The sequence below is a fragment of the Artemia franciscana genome, chromosome 18 (assembly GCF_032884065.1).
Source record: "Artemia franciscana chromosome 18, ASM3288406v1, whole genome shotgun sequence".
Classification (NCBI taxonomy): Eukaryota; Metazoa; Arthropoda; class Branchiopoda; order Anostraca; family Artemiidae; genus Artemia; species Artemia franciscana.
In genome coordinates, this window is record NC_088880.1 from 12,635,139 (window position 1) to 12,656,124 (window position 20,986).

Below are 20,986 nucleotides of genomic sequence, written 5' to 3' on the forward strand. Positions count from 1 at the left end.
TTGATTGCATCGGATCATAGGTCGTAAATTATCGAGAGATGGCTCATTTGAACGGAAATTTGTAGTTTTAGTGCCGTGTTTAAGTTGCAAAAGAGATCATGTCGTAGAAAAGTGGTAGTTTCCGCAATTCCTTCTTTAAGCAACAAATTTGACTCGAATTATACTAAGTTGTTATAGACCTATTTAAGTACTCTTCCAGTCTCAGTTGGCCTTGGAATGGTGGTACATTCGTCCCTAAGCAAATATATGCAGACTTTTTTGCATGGGGGGGTGGGGTAATTCTAATATTGAAAATTAATGTCAAAATTTGAAAATTTTGTTTTCAGATAAATATGAAGGGAGTGATTTAACCCCTAGTTTCTCTTCATATTCAGGAATTTATTTGGACGAAGCGTTTAATATGGGTGTTCCGTTAACAGATTTTATAATGGATGCATTGGTTTTTAACAGGACGCAAAGTTTTAATGTCAAAGCAGTGTGATAAAAAGTTAGGCTCGATAGCTAGATCCTTCTCATATTTAGTGTATCCCTAGACCCAAAATTAAAAATGAACAATAATAAAAACGGTTGTTTTCCAAATGGAAGTACAGGGAGATATTGAAGCAGAATACGAACAATTGTCATATTTATGAGTCAAGGGGTGGTAAATGGGTAGGCTCCTGCTACCCATCGGTCGCTCGATTTTGTGCAACAGTTTCACTGTTTTCCAACAGTTCTAGAATGAATCCTCATAGACAAGAATATTGTGAAAATAATTTGGTTTTCACCACTGTTTGAGGATGGATGGCTTTGTGTATTCGTGTTTACGTATAAAGAATACAATTTTCAGTTCATATACTTTTAAAGGTGATTGGTAAAGTGGAGAGTTGAGGGGGTAGTATTTATGCTATAAGTTTTTTTGTCCCTCTTTACTTTCATTTGAAAAATATTCTTTTGTCGTGTAATGTTAAGTTGACATGGTGTATCATTTTGTTTAAGTGGTACCACATGAAGATTTGTTTTCTTTGGTTTATTTTAGAATTCGCAAATGTCGGTTGCATTGCTTTTTGATTGGCCTAAAAAACAGTACAAACAATTTACTTCGGATAAGACAGAGGACAGTCGAGAGGTAGGAATGTAGCCAGGGACTTCAGCTTTGCAGGAAAGGGGTGGCGGGGCTCCCGATCCTTTTTCCATTTCTGGGAGAAGGGGGAGCAACTAAATACGATGTAGTTTTTAAAAGTCATTAAAGTGTCATAAATAAGAGGATTACCTGGGATAAATAGGAGATATTTATGTATATTTTTCATTCTTTTGGGATGAGTTTTCACCCTTTTGGATTGGGAGGGTTGCCACCAGGTTGATAATAATAATAATAATAATAATAATAATAATAATAATAATAATAATAATAATAATTTATTTCCTACCCACTTACAAAAGGGAAAAAGTGGAGTACAAGGAAAAAAAAACCAAAGAACTACAAATAACACAAAATACAAGAAAAAGAAATAATAATTTAGCAAAAGAGGCAGATAAGGTGGTTGTTAGGACCAAGACGGATTGGCGCTTCGTCAATTAATTTTGAACTTAGTTTTTCCACTGAGAGAACAATATCCGTTGCCTGATATTTACTAATTAACCTTCGGGTCCGAAATGATCGTGGTAAATAAAGTAAGAACCTACAATACCGATAGTAATCCGTCTTGACCCTCTTTACGTCACCTTTATTCAGAAGCATATAAAACCCAGCACAAAATAACACAGAATGGTCGCAGAAACTCGAGTACAGCTTTGTAAGTGCTTGTGGCCGGAAATGTCTATAATTTCCAACAATCTTAGAGCACCTCAGTTTAAACTTAAATTGAATATCTCTAATCATGTGAAAACGAAAAGAACTTAGAGAATTGCAAACAAAAGTCCCAAGCCATCGAAAAGAAGTGACTTCTGGTACGGAAAAGAAATGCAATCCAAAGGATGAGACAAACTAACTCCATCAAATATAAGAAATTGACATTTATCTAAATTTAGCAATAATCCAATTCTTGCAAAAGAATTAGGATGAAATCACTAACATCTTTAGAAAAAATCACTAAATGAAAAAAATATCACTAAAATACTAACTTGTTGGATTGATTCTTGAAAGCACCAGATGCACACATTTTATGCTTATAAATCGCCATAACTCCGACCAAAAGATTAGCAGAATCTGGTAAGATTCTAACTCAAGTTTGTCTACCTCCTAGGAGAAACAAAAAAGCAAATTCACGAAAGATCAACCTACATCGTCTTTTTTTATTTTTGCGTTGTATTGATCTTAAGATAAGACTTGGTTTTGTAAAAACAGAATAAAAATCATTTATTGAATTTTTACCTGTTTGTTTTGCTTGTTTTTTTTTTACTTATATATCTAAATTAAATCCAAATTTTAATAATTAAAATTCGGCTAAGTTTAAACTTACTTTGAATTGTTATGCTTCTGTTCATTAACGCTGCACTGTCAATGGTGCTAGTAGATTTAGTTCTTAATGTACCCGTGCTGAAGCGTCAAAGATTCCCTTCTATCCTGTTTACTATTTTCTCTTCTTCATGTTCTATGGAAACCCTCTGTATTTTCTTGTGATAAGAAAATATGTGATATTGTGATATTTCTTGTGAAAATATGTGATATTGTGATATTTCTTGTGATCTTATCTCGCGTTTAATAATTGCCTCTTTTACATCTTTTTTAAGGTTCCGAAAGAAAAAGATGAGATGATTGAGAAAGAGTTTAATCGGTCACTAGAAGCCACAAGTTATATTTCTCATCAATTGGACTTAAACATGGTCAACGGAAAGCCAGTCTCTTTGGGACAAGCTTTAGAATGGGTCATCAAAGCCCAAGAAAAAAGCGTCAAAGAATCTCAGATTACCCATTTGTCCAAAATTGCGGAACTTCAAGAACAGCTTAAGGGTAAACTTAAAGAAGTAAGTGGAATTGACATATAAGTCGTAAAAGGTAAGGTAAAGAATATGGCATTAGACTTTACAGTCCTTACTGGCGGTGCTGATCTCCGTTTCTTGGCCCTTTAGTCAAGAATTGCAATAGGGGGTTGGGGGCCAACCATCCTGTGCTTTCGCACACCCTTCCGGTTTACCTACCCCAGATTTCTCCAGGTACCCATTTAAAGTTGGGTCGACTCTGGCTGAGCTTACAGAGTCACGCCATTGACGCCCGTCCCAAACTAAATAATTGGGTACACTAGGATTCGAACCTTCGCCCTCTCAGTCAAAGGATCCTGAAAAAAGCGCACCAATCAACTCAGCCAGGACGGCATATAAGTCTTGATTGTTAATTATCCCAGACTTATCACTCTTTTCAGGCTAACAATCAGTGTACAGTATTAAAGATAAACATCTCCTTTTCAGTCATTTTCAAAGTACCAATGCCCCCGACACAGTTTAAACACTCTATTCTTTCTTACTGTATATCTGTGTTATGACCTGTGATTTTTCACTTTATAAGCTAACTTATCCATGTGATGGTGATTTTTAGGTTGTTTAAAAATTATTTTCATCCAAGACACGGGTTCTTGGGCTGCAGGTGGCCTGTCACCTAGAAACTAATTGAGATAAAGGATTAATTAGTATTTTGAAGACAATTTCTTAGACCGTCCTGCCTTTCAATTTACAATTGAAACGATAGTTAACGGAAAATGGATAAAATTTGTTAGTAAGACAGTAAAAATAAAATACTATTTATAAAAAAAAGTAATTCTAGAAGTTCGAATATTTTGACTTTAATTCTGGAAGCCTTTTTGAAAAAAAACCAACAATAATAAACACTAGCTTAAAGAAGACATTAAAAAAACAACAAAGAAAAACACAAATTCTAATCAAAAAACAAAAAGAAAAGGGGAAGGAAGCTCACATTGAAACAGTAAAGGAAGTTGTTATTTTTTTTAATTGGGTTTTCTCTCCGTTTTCTTTTTTTTTTGTTTAGCATTTAAGTTTTTTTCCTTTTTTTTATACGTCTCCTATTTAGACGACTGTTTTTTCTTTTCATAAAGGCTTCCGAATGTGAAGGTAAAATATTCGAACTTTTATGATTTTTTTTGTATATTTTTTTTTTGTTTATGAAAAAATATTTCTATTTCATTCGTTTTTATACATCTTTGTTTCAAATGTTTTGAATATTACAATTATTCTATTCTTAAATAAATTAATTTAATTTTTTACAGTCATTTACAGTATTGTAACACTGTTTGTGACAATTTCGACTTCTTTTGAAGGAGTTAAAGGATGGAGTTCTCAAGATAATTTTTGCTGGGAGATTTTTCAAAATTTTTACTGATTGTTGGATGAAGCTTTCATATTTAGTTTTCATGCCAAATCCATGTGTAGTTTAAAATTAGAAAAGAAAACAGTTTGGAAACAAATTCTAAGTCTGTTTTTGTGAATGACAAACAAAGGGAGGGAAGGAGAGAAAAAGAGCAAATATGGCTTGTGCTTGGTTTATAAATGGGGGGGGGGTCAGTTACTTCTGTTTAGTTTCAATTTGCCTTTAATTGAATATGTAAGTAAAGTGATAAAAGTCGTTACAATCGCACAAATAGGTATTGTGAAGCAGTAGAATAGATAATTACAGTTACAAAACTACCAATTTCCTTGAATATTTACGATACTTTTTGTAACACGAGCATACTATTTTAAGAAAGAAAGGAAGGGCTTAAAAAAAGAAATAACGACAGAACAGAAAGAGTATCAACGTTCGTATACTGTATGCCAATCAACAGCATTTCAAGCAATCTTCATTTGTCTCTCATTGGCAGAAGCTAATCCCTAACGCCATCTAATAAAGAACGAAATTTTGGGCAAAATAGGTCAATGGAAAATAGTATTTATAGCTGGATGGTCTACAAAAATTAATTTTTTTTTCTGAGAATGCTCAGAGGATTTGAATTTGGCCTAGATTTATGGGAAATCACGTACAATGTAGTGTTTCTTTACTTAGGCTTAGTCTGACTTTAATGTAAGAACTTTGGTTTGTATAGTGAATAAACTAAGTATAAAATGAAATGAAAGGTGGGTTGAAGCCAAGACAGTACCATAATATGATATATATTTGTTTTTAGTCATTGGCTGTTAAAACCAAGATTGTAACTATGCATGGCAAGTATGAATCACTCAGAGAAGAAGCAGAAAAGACTAAGAACATTCAAGACTTGTTTCAATCAAGGGTTTTAGCGCGTCTCCTGAACCAACTTCATGACGAATGGGACTCGTTTCAGGTTAGCTCTTTCTCATTGGTTTCATCCTGCTAAAAACGGAAGGCTGTATTTCACATTTTCATAATTTTAGTGGACAGTAAAATTAAGGTTTTAACAGGAAAAGTTTTCAAGAAAGTAATTAAAATAGAAAACAAATCGCTTTTATATTGGTAGATAAAACACTCCTTACCCATAAACGTACACAGTTTGAAAAGGGGGCATATTTAAACCACGATTTTTTAATTATTCCCCCCCCCCAAAATAATTTTTCAAAAATGACCTAGCCTATTTTAGGAGAGAGGGTTTTCCATACGGGATAAACCAGTCTTCTAACCTTCTCCTATTTGATGTTTTGGCATGTGGACAGATGATTCAGCCTTACGATCCTCTCGTTTTTCTAGTAAAACAGGCTCATCCAATGTTTCCTAACCATGGGTGTTTTCAATCTCCTTTGAATTACAACTCTGTAATTGTGGTCGAACTTGAGCGGCGTTCAGATCTAGAGGACTTCGATTGCTCTTAGAATTTCCCAGGACAAATCTTTAAGGACTCCTAGGAGCACAATAGCTCCCTTTTGAAGATTGTATGAAATGTACCTTTTGTCTTAGTTCTGTTTTCATTTTGAGTTATACGGACGTAACGGATGGGTAATCAACCAACCAAAATTCGAGAAAAAAATTTCTACACAGCTGAAGGAAAATGGGGCTTAATTGTCTGTTTTACAACTGGGTTTTTTCCTTAAAACACAAGTTAAAAAAAAGGCTTTTCGTATTGATGTTCAATTAATACTTATATGCTTAAAGCAATAATTGGCCTTGCAAGAAAATTATTTCAAATGAATTAAATTTGAAAGAGGGTCTAGGATCAGTTGGGCAAGGGAAAAGTTTGCTCTGATGCATTTATGAGAATCTAAGACTAATAAACATTTCGACCAAAGGGTTGAACTTACAAAAATGTGTTGAAATTCTATAAGTATGGCTTATTCATATGTTACTTCAGTTTATAGATATGCTTGATCACATGTGGAAACCTAATTGCAAACTTATTTTTGTTTTAAAATTAACACAAATTCATAGAAATAGAATAGTACCAGAAAACAGCTCAGCTTTTTAACACATTGAGACAAATGTTTCCATAAGTTTTTCCGCCTATTCCCATGGAAAAGAATAATCCATTTAAAAAGCGTATAGAAAATTAGAAAATTTTTTCGTGTATATCTTGGTAAGAAACTAAGCTTTGAGTAGCACTTATAATCACTTTCAAGCCTGAAATGATTCCTCTTTTAAATCTAAATCATCATATTCCCTTGGATAATGGAAACTTTTTCTTGTTGTGTGATTGCACCATGGCTGCCATGTCTTGGGTTCAGTAACTGCCTAGAGTTTGAATAAAACAATTATTGTGACAAAATGGTAGAAAAAACAAGAACTACAACATTGATACCGACTTAACTTCTCTCTGCCTAGTAAAGAGTGAACTGCTGCTGATTTAACCGTGAGTTTGGGCAGGGGTGGATCCAGGATTTTCTTTAAGGGGGAGGGTGCATAATAGGTTGCTCGGATAAACTTGAAAACAAGAAAAAAACATGAAATTTAAAGGGAACCTCGACAACTGTGCGTCTTAAGTAGGTAGTGGAAATGGTCGTAAATTTAATCCAAAACCTGGTTAGGGTTTAGCTCTAATAAATCTGTGGAAATTGAAATGGTATAAAAATATTTATACAAAAAATAGTAAGTTATAAATCCATCCTGCCATAAAAATAAGCTGTTCACCATCCATAAAAAAAATGATATTTAGCATTTTCTGCATAATTTTTTGCCTTTAACCACTATAGCGAGTGAGTTAATCTTTTTTATGTATCAAAAAGAAAAAAAAAAGATCTTGAACCGTCTTTTGGGGTCATGCACTCTTTGTGACAATTTGTATAGGTCAAACCTATACAAATAGGTCAAACGAATAGACTGTCGCCTAACTTTGTGGCATCGCTTAGTAACTACGGTAGTAATGAAGAGTAGGAAATGGGGATAAAGATACAACTTGTATATTCGTAAAGATATATTAAACATTAAATACTAGTTCTTTTAGGAATGTAACAAGAAAAACAGAATGTTTTTCTTGTTATAATGTAACAGATAGACATTCATAGAAAAAATTTAAAACGAGGATTTTAAGTATAGGGAATAAAGTATTAACTAATCACTGTTTCTTTTTAGAAATAGTGCTCAAATAAACAGTGTCAATTTCGACGAAATCTCAAAAATTTACTAATCAAAATTTTACTACTCATAACAAAGTAGCGTATCTTTCTACGTTTTAAAGTTCGATATATTTCGCTTAAATTACAGAATTCACACTATTATAGGAAAAAGTCTATTTCTCCATTTCCACTCCCGCCATATTTATTTGTTACACGGTCGATGTCCACTTCAATATTTAGGTGAATGTTTATAATGGCTTAGTCCTGTCAGTCTTGAGTCATGTCAGTTTAGAGCTTTTCGTTAGTATTTCCTCTTCTATTCATCCAAAAATATTTGAATAAAGACCAAAATCGTCAAAAAAATATGAACTCTAATAGAGATGCATGTAGATAAGTATATGAGTCGAAATACTCCTTAAAAAAGAAATTACTATGTGTTTGTTATTTTTTTATTTGATAGATATAGATTGCCGATTTAAATTTTCAGGGTTTCAAGCTGTGGTAGATTTCTAATTATTTTTTTTTTTATCTTGAGACTTTCAGATATTAAATTCAAACGTTTAGATCTTGATACGTCTGTTAAGCACACATATAAAAATTTGAAATTTGACTCAGATTTAGCATTAAGTAAAAGAATTGTCCTGTGAAACTGCTGATTTATAAGCAACTAATCGTGGAAATGTGATTGGATGGAATGTATCAAAGTAAATATAAAAATCCTATACAAGAACATAACCATATTTTGTGATTGCTTGGTATTGAGAAGGTGAGAAATTCTTAAGTAATATTTGCATTCTATTTCCGTGGCTAACTCAAGTTGTATGAATTTCCACTTTATTAACGTTTTATTAGTAAATGCTCGAAAAAAAATCGATGCCATCCTTCTGATTCAAAATGAGAATTCAGAAACCTGTCTATACCAGCTAGGTAAATACATAGTTATTTGCCTTCTTTTATAAATAATTTTTCGAAAATTTATTTTTCTTAAATGATCACTCCGACCTTTGAAGGAGTATTTCGACTCATATACTTAGTTTTAAGTATATACTTATACGAACCTTTATTAAAGTTCTAAAGAATTTGGCCTGTATTTTAATGTTTTAGGATGAACAGAGGAGGTGATATGTCATATAATGCAGAGCTTTAGTTAGATGAAAATAGGCAGTGAAGGGGCCACCATTTCCTCACCAAAATCCAAAACTTAAATTTATAACTTTTTGCACTTCTCATACATTTACTTTCTATTATAGAAATCCCCTAAAAAACAAAATTGTAGAAAAACTCTCTGCTTTAAAAAAAAGAAACCCCAAAAAAAACCGAAACAGACAGCCATAAAAAGTAATGATATCAATTTCTTCACCTCAGTGTCATAGCAAGACTCGAAAACAAATTTTGACAGTAAAAAGAAGTGAATATTTTGCTTTTCAGCCCCGTTGTAACAGCACAATCCTGAAATATCATTTTGACAGCCTACAGAAGTTAAGATTTTAAATTTCCCCTCCTTGTTATTGCGAAATGAAGATTTTCACCTCCCAGTTGGCTTTTGTGGTAATACGGACAGATTCCCGTGATAAACCTAAATTTAATGAAATACTTTTTGGCGGTATGCGACATCAGTAAAATCTTACAGAGACCCCACAAAGTGACTAAAACCTTGTTTCAAACTTGTTTGCAAAATGAAACAGTCATAATAATTAAAAACTTATTAAAACCTCAACTATTAACAACCAATTACAAAAAGAAAAACTTTCGTTCCAACCCATACCAGAGCAAACGGTCCCAACCACAAACCCACCACCTCTTCAGGGGGGGGGGGGGCTCCCGCCCCCTGGATCTGCCACTGAGTTTGGGGAGCATATGGTTAAACGAATTCTCACGTAACATTTGAACTTCAGATTCCAGATGAGGCTGCAAGAACTGTATATTATTTAAACTGAAAACACAGAGAGATATGTTGGAAAAAAATCGTCTTGTAGGAAATGTTTGTCATTTAAAGCTAATTGAGGAATAGTAACTACTATTTGGAATGTCTCTTGCGAAAGGTAATACGGTTTTTAAATGCGATTAGAGGACTATGAAGAAAGAAAAAGAAAACAATAAGGAAACTTTTAACCGGGAACACATGTAAGGGTAAACGAAAGGAAATAAAGCAAGGAGACTTGATAGTATCTATTAATGAATTAAAATTTTAAGGAGCGTCTATAGTGTCTTGATGCGTACATATTTCGGTTTAAATTGGAATATGAAGGTGATACTTGCGAAGTCGAAGAGACAAAAAAAACGAAAGAAATTTGTTTCCGTTCAGAAATTGTATATACTTTCAAATTGGAACCAAGAGGTTCACTTATTAAAGTAACCCTTCAAATTGGACTCCATAGGACTTCCTCAGTTTTCATTAAGGCGTTGGTAATGGCTAGTTATATGGCTGGAATTGTTTCACAATATGGAGGCCCAAGGTACCTAAGAGAAATGGAAGGAGAAATAGTGGCTGAGCAAGCTGGACCTTGGAGTCTTGTGACAACAACTAAAAACAAGAAATTATGTTTTTGAAACGGAAAAAGGTAGTTTATTACCAAGTAAACGAACTTAAATTAGGGTGGCATTCTCTCCTTGGTGATGCTGGGCTCAGGGTTGGATTCCAGATGTCGTAAGGTTGGACGACATGGTACCTGTCCCTGTGAAAAAGACCCAGCAAGTGGAATTTCAGTTTTACCCTTTATGCGCCGTCAATAGCTTAGCTGTTATGCTTTTTACTTCAAAAGCATATAGGCTGTCCACAGCAGTCTGTAGTGGCTGCGAATCATAAGACTTCTGGATACTATCATTTTTATATGCACATAATAAGAAAAGGTTGAGATGATTAGGTCAAGCTTGGTGACTGAAGAATTATAGGCTGCCGAAAATTGTGCTTTTTGAGAATTTTGCTAAGGTCAAACGAAAACTAAGGCCTCTTTGATCAGTTTGGAAAGAGGTCATTACTTCATGGGAGGAAATAAAGGCTTTGAACAGGTTGAAGGAGGGTTGACCGAGGGCAGCTTAGTGGTGATGTGAGCTATAGTGGGGATAGTAGTGTACTTATTTGCAGGAAAGTCGTGTGAGCAAAATGCTTGTAAGCCATGGAAGATGAAAAAGAATATACCTCTTGTCTTGTAACAAATTGCTGAAAACAAAGATAGTTGATAAATATTGTTGTCTGTGCCTCTCAGTTAAGCTTTCATATTAGTCAAACACGCATAGCTTCTATTGAGGGGGGGGGTGAGGCAAATCTGATTTTTTTTTTTTTTAGGAATTTATACGTCATGTCTTGGGGATTACGATGTTCTGTATAAGCTTATATTCAAAAATATTCTGTCATCAGTACAGATGCTGCTTGAATCGGTTAGATTAATGACACTAATAAAGTTTGAATTATCTAATATTTTCTAGGAAGCTGTACAAAATATGGAAAAGCAACTCGAAGAGTTAGAAGCCAACCCACCATGCGATGTCTGTCAAATATTTGACTGACACTGTGCCAACCTCGAATTTGCCAACGCTACCCCACTTACTAACCTCAGCTTGAAACACTGGGATCAAGACGATGACTTTGAATTATCAGGAAGTCATTGAACTGTCATAAATGTGTACAGTTGTGTTCCAATTGCTCTGAGTGAGGGGTTTGATAGTTGTCTTAGAAATCCAGTTAATGTAATAAAATATGAAAACGATGGCGTGGAAGTTACCTATACCACGAAGAATAACATGCGAGAGGTTCTTCGAGGTCAGTTTTTTCTATTGTCATGGTACAGGTTTATACATTAGTATTTTACCCATTTGTAGCTGAGAGATTTAGGTTTCAGCATGACCTCAAAGTGTCCGAGAAACTGATCAAACTGAAAAGTTTGTTGTATTAAACGAGGGTTTAATATGGATTAAGAGCTACTAGTTCCAAAAACGTTTTGCCTTTCAAAACTGCTAGGTCGATAACGTTGTGTTGTGCATAAGCCTCAAAATTGTAAAATAAGTACGTTCTACGTTTGGATTTTGAATTATTCCAGCAATAAAACTCAGCACCCATAACACAGTTGGTATAATGAATTGTTTTTGAAGATTTTTTTTTTGTCAATTGTGTCATATTCTTTCTATTCAGGAATACCGTTGAGTGAATCCTCAGTATTTTATAGAGATTTAGATCAGTTAAAGGGAAAAGTGGAAATAAAAAATGGTATGTGCTACCCGCATGGTATTTCTCATTTAGAATAAAAACGGAAAATATCTAAAATTTTTCATCTTTAGTTTTCTGTCCCTGTGAATAGCTACTAGAAGTTGAGCATTCTAGGGTACTTTTTTCACGATTACCTTGTAATGCGAGTGATTTTGATTGTTTTATCACGTTTATGTATTCTGTTTTTTTTTTTATCTCAGCTTTAAGGTACTCTGCAACTCATGCATCGACCGAATAAGTATTTACTTATTTTGACTATAGTATTAACTTCTTTCGAAGTAGTCAATTGCCTAATTAAAAAAAGGAGAGAAAAAAGTCTTATGTGATCGTATTTGAGTTCTATTTAAACAGAAAGATAAAAGGTAGGTTTTATTTTCGTCAGAGAAAATTTCAAATTCGCGGCGACAAATTTTTCTATGATGGCTGTATTTAAGAAAATATTTGTTTCTTCGTAATTTTATTCTCGTTGTGGACTGCCAATCTGCTCTTGCACTGCCTTTGACTGTTCTAACTCCCTCTTTGGGACTCTCAAATGTAACATTATTAAAATCTATTAAAATATATTTAAGTTTTATATCATAACATTTGAGCCATTCAAGGTCTAACTGGACTTAGCCGACGGAACAAATATTCAAGCATTAGAGAGCATTAAACTAAACCGTAACTTGTTGGTAGCTTCTTGGTGCACCCTTGTGCTTCAGGATGGAATATTTAAGATTCTGATAAGCTAGTTGTTCCGTTTTAAGCCATTCCAGTTAGATTTAAGTTATACCTTTGTAATTTAAAGACTTAAATAATTTTACCTTTTATTAACTTTAACGTTAAGTACTCATCTTTTCGATTAGAATTTCAACCTCGTGGTTTGGACATGTAGCGCTACATTTAATTCCCTTAAGTTTTATTTTATTCCCTTAAGTTTTTCTGTTAAGTTTAAGTTTTACTACTCTCGTTTTCCCTTGTTATTAATATTTAAGTAAAAATTGATTTCCAACGCTTTGCAACGGGGCTATCCAACCAAGTGATACAATAATGTATAATTAAGTGTTTGGCCTAGGATAATTAATCAGTTTTTGGACACTATTTCTTTCAGTATTGTTAACTCACATCTCAAAAATTAAGTAAAAAACGTTTGCCGTTAATAGTTTTAAGCGAAGTAAAAATGTAGGCAAACGGGTTGGCCTATAATATTTTATTAAGACAGTGAAAAAATTTCAAAAAAAACTTTTAAATACTCAAAAGAATAAAGTCTGGATATTTTTGCTTCACGTCCGGAAGGTTTTATCGACTGAAAAAAAATGGAAAACAGACAAGCTTAACCTAATTAAACAACACATAAAGACAAGGAAAAACAACAAAACATAAACAAACAAATTCACATCTTAAAAATATACTATATGGTGATGCCAATATGTTAGTTCATGGTGATTATTATCACGTTGGACATAACTAAGATGCTAATTTATTAGCTTTTGAGTTTTGCTTGTTTGTTTGTTCCTTTTCTTGTAATGTTTTGTTTAGTTTAGTTGTTGTGTTCCATTGGTAAAAGGTCCCGGACATGAAGCCAAAACATCTGAACTTTAATTATATTCAGTGTTAAAAGGCTTTTTATTATTTTCCGTTGGCTTTTTGAAATATCGCACGTTTTTTTTTTTTTTTTTTTTTTTTTCATTTGAATTACTAATTACAATACATCGTAGTCTAAGAAATTATTGGCCGTCGACAAGAGTGAAAGGAATTGAAAATAATTGTTCTATGTTTTGTTTCATTTGAAGTATAAGAGTTCAGAGTCCTATTCACCACTAAATACAATCGTAAATACAATACTCCCCTTCGAAAGGCTCCATGGCCAGGCGTACAAGGGGGATAAAAAAAAGAATATAAGCTACAACAAAAAAAGAGAACAATAGCTAAACAACATATAAGATAAAAATAGACCATACCTGAGGCCTGGGAGTCAAAGTGCTGAAAAGACCACCATATAATATGAAATAAACACTCAGGGGACACTCAGGAAGTGATCAGGGAGTGATGCAAAAATATATTTTCACGGCCATTATGTACTAAAAATTTATATTCAATATTGTCTCATTCGCTTATCTTGCCAAAGAGAGAGTGACCAACCCTCAAAACGAGGGACATGAAGATGTAGTAGTTATAAAATGTCTTTTTTATGTTGGGAACGCATTGACAAAATCAGTCTGGCCACTTCAATATTGAATTCCACTTTCGTGACTGTCTATAATCAGTAGTTTGCAGCTGTTCACATCTGTGGCCTTTTTTGTTTGTTTGTGTGATTTCACTGTTAATTATGTTCTAAAAATTTATCTTCAGTATTCTCGTTACTCTACTTGTCTAGCCAAAGATAGGAGGGGTTCAAACTGCACCCTAAAACGAGAGAACATTGTTGAACATGCAGTGGCTGAAACAACACTCATCTCATTCTTCTGAACTCATTGACAAAATGAGTTGGACCACTTCTAAATTGAAGACACTAGGGTCTGTAGTCATTACTTGGCAACTACAGCCCATCACTGCTCTTCATTTTGTTGAGGAGAGGAGGGGTGTTTTTTTTTGTCATGTTCTGCTGATAATAGACGTTGAAAATGCGGATGGTCAGAATGGTTAGGTTTTACTTGATTTTACTGTTTTAGTAATTCTTTTCCTGTCAAATTTTTGCCGTCTTGTATACGCCTTCTTTGAAAAGGACAAGACGGATGACGGTCAATAGTTTGTTGGGGCAATCAAGCCTTGAAAGCTGAAGTGTCTAGAAAAAGAAGACCTAGAGGTTCAGGTTTCTTACTGTTTTCGCGTGGCAAAAGATGTCAGGATCTTCTACTGTTTTCTGTTGCAGACTTAGATCTAAGTTGGTTGCTGTGCAGACTTAACCCTTGCCCACCTCTTTCTTATTTGTAGGATAATTTAGTCCATGGGGTTAAAGCATAGGAGGTCTGCATGCAAAATGTGTTAGGTACAATTACTTTACATATTATGAAGTAATAATTGTTTTCGAACTTCACACTGTCGAAATACTTTACCCTCCCTCCCCTAAACGACTGAAATTCATACTCAAAATGACTGTTCCAGGCTGGAGAGTTGATGCAAGAACTGTTCAGAAAAGTATGTGAAATTTGTTCAAATTCAATTTAACGAGTTACTAAGCAATAAAAAAAAAAAATTTGACAGCTGGCTAAATATTATTCTCATTGGGCTGAAGGGTTGAATAGACAATAGGCTGAATACGCTTTTTGTTAACGTATTTCATTATAAGATTAACATTCTTTTGGTATTTTATAGACTCTTATCCTTATTTTTAGGGAACAAATTTATGAACATATTACCTAAATAGTCAAGTGTGGTACTAAAATCTCTGAAACATGAAAAAGCTATAGGTTCAATTAACTTCTAGAATATTCTGATAAGAGTCTTGAACATTAAATAGAAAAATCAAAGTAATGGACCTAAAACCGCTGATATGGAATGGATAAACATTGGTAGTCAGAAAGTTCTAGCCGAGGAAATAACTAGTGACTTCGTGTTTTATGACTTATTGACAACCGTGTCTAGCCTTTTTTTCCTTTTTACAGGTGATGCAGTGCTTTGCACGCTTCCGCTCGGTGTTTTAAAGCAAGCTGTTGCCGCCGCAAGCAATTCCAAGTCTGCCAACTACCAATGTCCGCCCAATACTGTCAAATTTGATCCTCCACTACCAGTCTGGAAAACCAATCCCATCCAAAGATTGGGGTTTGGTAATTTAAACAAGGTTGTACTCTGCTTTGATAAAGTCTTTTGGGATGCCAATGTGAATTTATTTGGACATGTTGGACAAACTACTAATTCTAGAGGTATTTTTACGATTTAAAAGGAAAATTACCATACTTTTTAAAAATAAGTATAGGTCGTGGATATAGCCAAATTTATATTTTGAAGGGGGATGGGGGTTGAGCGGGCGGTAATTCTCATATACAAAATAATTTGTGTTCGGTTTCTAATCTAAATCGCTTTTTAATTTTTTCTTGGAAAAAAAACTCATTTGTAGAATTTAATTGTAACAAGAATAGTGACACCTCACTTATGACACCTCATTAATAGCGACAATAGATAAATACGTGTCACTAATTGTCACTAAATAGTCGAGCAGTTCAGCAGCATTATCAGGTAAATGAGTAGAAGTGATGGACCTACATTCCTTCCGAAAAATTTAATGTAGAATTTGAGCTGTTTGTTGAGCCTCATTCGGGGTTCAGGCATCTTCTACATTTTAGTCCAGGATTGATTAAATTGTATAAAAGGCAAAAAAAAGGTGGGACTGTTTTTAAATATTAAAGGAGAGAGAGAGAAAAAGTTTTATTTAAACAACAATCATATCTCAAATGGCTAATTTGATGTTGAAATACAAAACATGTTATTATCCACTATTATATAATGACGTAAAAAAGGGACGAAAGAGTTCTGGTATCGGTTTGTCCGAGTACGCACAGGCAAAAGTTTTAGCTTCTGTCTTGTACGGCTGACTGCCGGGGCTTTTGGGGGTAAAATATCACGGTGAGAAGGATTAGACAGCAGCATTTTGCCAAACCTTAGGATAAGGTCACCCAAACGGAGTTCCAAACTTTGGAGCTTAAGGGTCATCGTGGTAGGAAATGTCTAGAGACAAGCTTTCAGTACAATTTGATATAAAAACTCGGGTATGAGTTTTTTTGGTCGAAAAGCTTCTCAAAGATGATAATATGCAACGAACAATTTAAGCAGCATGATTTCTTTTTAACATTTTTGCGAAGGATTACAAACTGTTAAAATATCCTACGTGTTTTACCATACAGTCTCAGAAAAATACTATTAGCAAAAAAAAAACATGCAAAGGAGAGGAGTATACTGGTCAAAAATAACTTTCCAAAGATAAGAATGATGATTTAGTCCATTACTTGAGCTGGTTTTGGGTGCTTTTTACAATAAGGGGAGGTATAATTGGAAGAATTGAGTTTACATTGACAGATTTCTGGGCTTTATTCTATACTTAGGAAGAAGGATTTTAGTGATATTCGGGTAAATATCTTCTTTATATTGCTCTTTGGTATAGGAATAGAAAAATTATAAATAAGTTTCACCTCCCGAATATTACTGAAAAGTTGACTGGTTTACACAAAAAGATTTCAGAAACAGCGTGTTGGCGTTTGTCGCCTCATTATGGTTCAATTAGGTTGTTTCATTAATTTTATTTATTTAATGTTATTGTTGTTTAATTGTTTTCGGAGATTTTTTTGTGCAATGTTATTGTTGATTTTTGTTCGTGTTAACTCCACTATTTATCTTTATATATAAGTGGGTTATAAATAAATATATATTTCTTAAGAATATTGTCTTCAAGTTAAAGAGAGAGAGACATGATGAAGATGAAGAAAACAAACGGGACTATCGTTAGTTGGAGGAAAAGACGGATGTTTTGCCTGTATAAAACAAAGCGTTTTCAACGCTAAGAAACAGATAATATCTTAAAATAACCTGAAATGAAATAAAATCTAAAACCAAAAAAAATTATCTTGAGAATAGCGACTTATTTTGAGAATATGTCTATTAAAAGGAAATTTCAGTTCCTTGATTAAACGAAGTTGTCATATTGATAAAAAAAAAAAAAATTGACTTGGGTCCTTCAGTATCTAATCCTGTATATTTGAAATTTATTCTCAAGCTAAAAATATAAAATGAAACAATTGTTTTTTCAGAACAATTTAGGCAACATAGACTTCTTTAAAGATGATTTTAGAAATTGGCTGGGGTATAGAAGGAATGGAAATTACCAAGGTGTTTTGGGTACTTTGCTGGGAAACAAAAGAGATTTACGGTGATAAATATCTCTTTAAGTTAATTATCGTTTTTAGCCTCTTCTGTTTAAAAATATTTGAAAAATACTCACCATTTATTTATTAATAAAGTAGACTTTAAGTCCAAAACTGGTCTTATTGTACATATTTTGTTTTGTTGATGCTTTTATTTAAATATTGCTAGACCAATGGTTAAACTTCAACGGTTAAAAAATTAGAAATAAATGTTGATATCTGTCGTTTTCCTGCTAATTAGTGGAGAATAAAGTTCTAAAGTATGTCACTAAACAACTTTGCTGAATAAAACTATGAGATTGTGCAAAATACTGAAATGTAACTGTAGTTGACTATATACTCTGTCAGCAGCACCATGGGGATTAATATTTATTAGCTTGATTTTCCTCGCCATCATCATTCCTTTACATAATCAACCTCTTGAGGGGGTTATCCTTGACACGTTTTAAAAGGCTGACATAATTTTTAATTGCTACAGTAAAATTTTCATCGCTTGATTCAGTGATTGTGAAAAAAGATTACTTCGAAGTTTCGTCTCTGATGCAGCGTTGTCTTTTTCAAAATGTTGCATGACCGTCGGTTGTCCCGGTCGCTGTACCATAAGTTTCGTATTCTATTTTTCGCCATATCAGAACTATATAAAAGAGAAGGGGTTTCGTGGCTGTTTGGTCAGGATAGCGGTATGCCATTCATCTCTACCCTTAGCAAAGGCCAGTGTCCAGGGTTCTGGATCATCTGCCCTTCACCATCCGTCTAAGCCTCCTATTGAGGTGCCCTACATATCTTCAGGGTGTTTCTCTATCCGCCACATTAGGATATGCCGACTCAGAATCTGACTCAGTAGGACTCACGCTGGTGTACAATGCAATGGCAAGACAGAAGTTTCGGGTAGATTCTGTCTTTACGACACAATGAAATGAATATTCTCCCATCATCGGTTTCCGAGCCTAACAAAGTCTCTACAGGAATATTTTCAGGGGCCGTTGAGCTTTTTAAAAGAAGAATGTATATCCTCTCCCATAGTACGTCATAATACTCCCATAGTACGTAACTTGGAAGTCATTAAAAACTGTTATTAGGAAAATAACCCTCTGATCTGTATGGACCGTTTCATTTGATTCGTCAAGTTGCTAGAAAAATAACTGCAGCAACCTAAGTCAGTTTCAAGTTCTGAAACTATGTCAGAACCCATGAATTCAACTCTTCTCATAACTGTATTAGCAGACAAATGCATTTATTGAATAGCAGACATTATCTTACCTTTGTTTTTAAAAATTGATAAATAATATACCTTTAGCTTCTCAAAATCCAGCTTTGATCAGTTCACAATTTTCGTAAGGTTTTTCGTTTATTTTCAGCAATAATCTTTGAAACACAAATAGATGCCGTAGTTGCTGCTTTGTTGATGTTTAATTTTCTTAAAAAAAGTTTTATTTAGCATTAAATTGGAACTTCAATTGTACTGCTTTCTCCTTAAGGAGACCCTCTCCTTAATAATTCTTCCATAAGGAAGAATTATGAGATAAATACTTTTCAATATTGGAGTGAACGGTTGTATAATGGCGTTCAACATTTCCTTTCTCCTCAATTAACACACTTGTGTTAGAAATTAAGCACACACATTTGTTTCTTATTTGGGTAAAAAAAAAAGCCTGCAACGGGTTTAGGTTTGCAGACTAAACCTTGCTCTTTAATTCTTCTATTTGTTTGTGAAAGACTATCATAGGTGAAGGAATTTATACCCACAGGTGGGGGACTGCTGACCTTATCAGGATCGTTCGCTCTGGTTTCTTCGTTTATCCTCCTTTTCATTCCGACGGTAAAATTGCCCTATGTCAATTGGTGTTTATTTGACATATTCATATTTTTAATCATTCTCATATTCGGTAGACATAAATAAATTCTAAAGCCAAACTCACAATATAATGGGACATTTAAAAAACAAAGGCCTTAAAAAACTAAGGAACAAATTGTGAAAATACAAAAGAGAGGTTTGGAACGAGCTGTGCAAATCAGATTAGTTGCCCTAAGCGCTGTTTCTGAAAATTCCCCGTGAGCTACCAAGAAGTTCCCTGCGAGCTACCAGTAGCTTGCGATCGATCGTCTGGTGATTTCTACTCTAGGATGACCACCAAAATTACTTGTAAAATATTGTGGTAATTTATAGCGAAGGTGGTCCAGAGGAATTTACGTCAACAAATTTCTTTTCAGGGGAAATGTTCTTATTTTGGAACCTTTATAAAAGTCCGGTTTTAATTGCCCTGGTTGCTGGTGAAGCTGCTGCAGTCATGGAGAACGTTAGTGATGATGTGATTATTAGCAGATGTCTTGCTGTCCTCAAAAGTATTTTTGGAAATTCGTCTGTTCCTGTCGTAAGTATAATTTCATCCATTGCAGCTACGAAAAATATGTCTCAACTTGGCCACATAAATTAAAAAAATGTGAAGTGCAAATAACTTTGAGCAATCTAACCATCATATAGAGCCCAGTTCTCTGTCAGGTCATCTAGAACTATTTTACATGTTTTTTGTTGTTGTTGGGATAAGTTGTTATTACATAAAATTTCATACAGTTCATTTCAGCAGCTCGAGAATGACTTATATAAATACTCCTAAAATAGCCCATCAAAACATTTCAGCTATACAGTCGACTCTACTTTTTCCAGGGTTGTCGATTGTAACCGATCTTGGTTCCTGAAATTTTTGTCCCATAGTTTTTGCTCTGGAAATCTTTGACACTATATTTGGCGCATTTTCTCGGCGTTTGAAGCACCGAGAAAAAGTAAGCTTCTTGATCATCTATTTTGAATACACCAATTTCAAACTTGTGTCTACAGTCCTTACCGGCTGTTATTAGTGATTTTACTAACAATTGTGTTTCTATTATCTAAAATGTTGGTGGATTTTGAGCATGACTAAAAAAATTCAAGAAATAAACTTGTGATTCTATATTTGCTCAATAATAATGGATCACTTTGTGTTTTAAAATTTTATATTCATTTTGATGTTGAAAATACCGGAAAAAATGGGTATTTTATTGTTATTTGGCAATGATTTTAGCACCATATAAAGTAAAAAAAGAAATAAATATCATATACATTGTAAATACACAGTAAAGCAGTTACAAATGACAAAATTTGTATTTAATTGAACATTTTGTTACTGTTATTTTATATTTATTGCCTTTTAAATTGAGTATAATAGCTTGATGCGTCTTTTGAGATTGGAAAGTTTTAGCCACAGTTTTGAAGAATCTATTTCTGTTGTATTGTCTTGGAAACAGACGAAAAAAAAAAGAGTAGATAAGACTTTTAATTCAGTTTTATTCAGCTTTTAATTCAGTCTGTAATTTCATAATATTTTGCTATGAGTCAAATTGGCCTAGATTCAAGACATTCATTTTTAATTTGGATAATTTAACAAGTATTGCCTGATTTTGAATGTTATTGATTGAGTTGGTCTTATGTCCTTATCTAATTTTGGAAGGATTTTTGGACTACGATTCTCGGATACGTTTTGATTTA

General features: G+C 33.8%; 1 protein-coding gene across 1 annotated transcript in view; it reads left to right on the forward strand.

Moving 5' to 3' along the window:
- The window catches only part of LOC136038634 (lysine-specific histone demethylase 1A-like), a gene marked incomplete at its 3' end in the record, with an annotated part of 406,525 nt that overhangs the window by 30,061 nt on the left and 355,478 nt on the right, over nt 1–20,986 (forward strand). Inside the window, 2 exon segments of the mRNA XM_065721879.1 lie at nt 2,713–2,946; nt 5,094–5,249. Coding sequence (XP_065577951.1) covers nt 2,713–2,946; nt 5,094–5,249 — 390 coding nt within the window.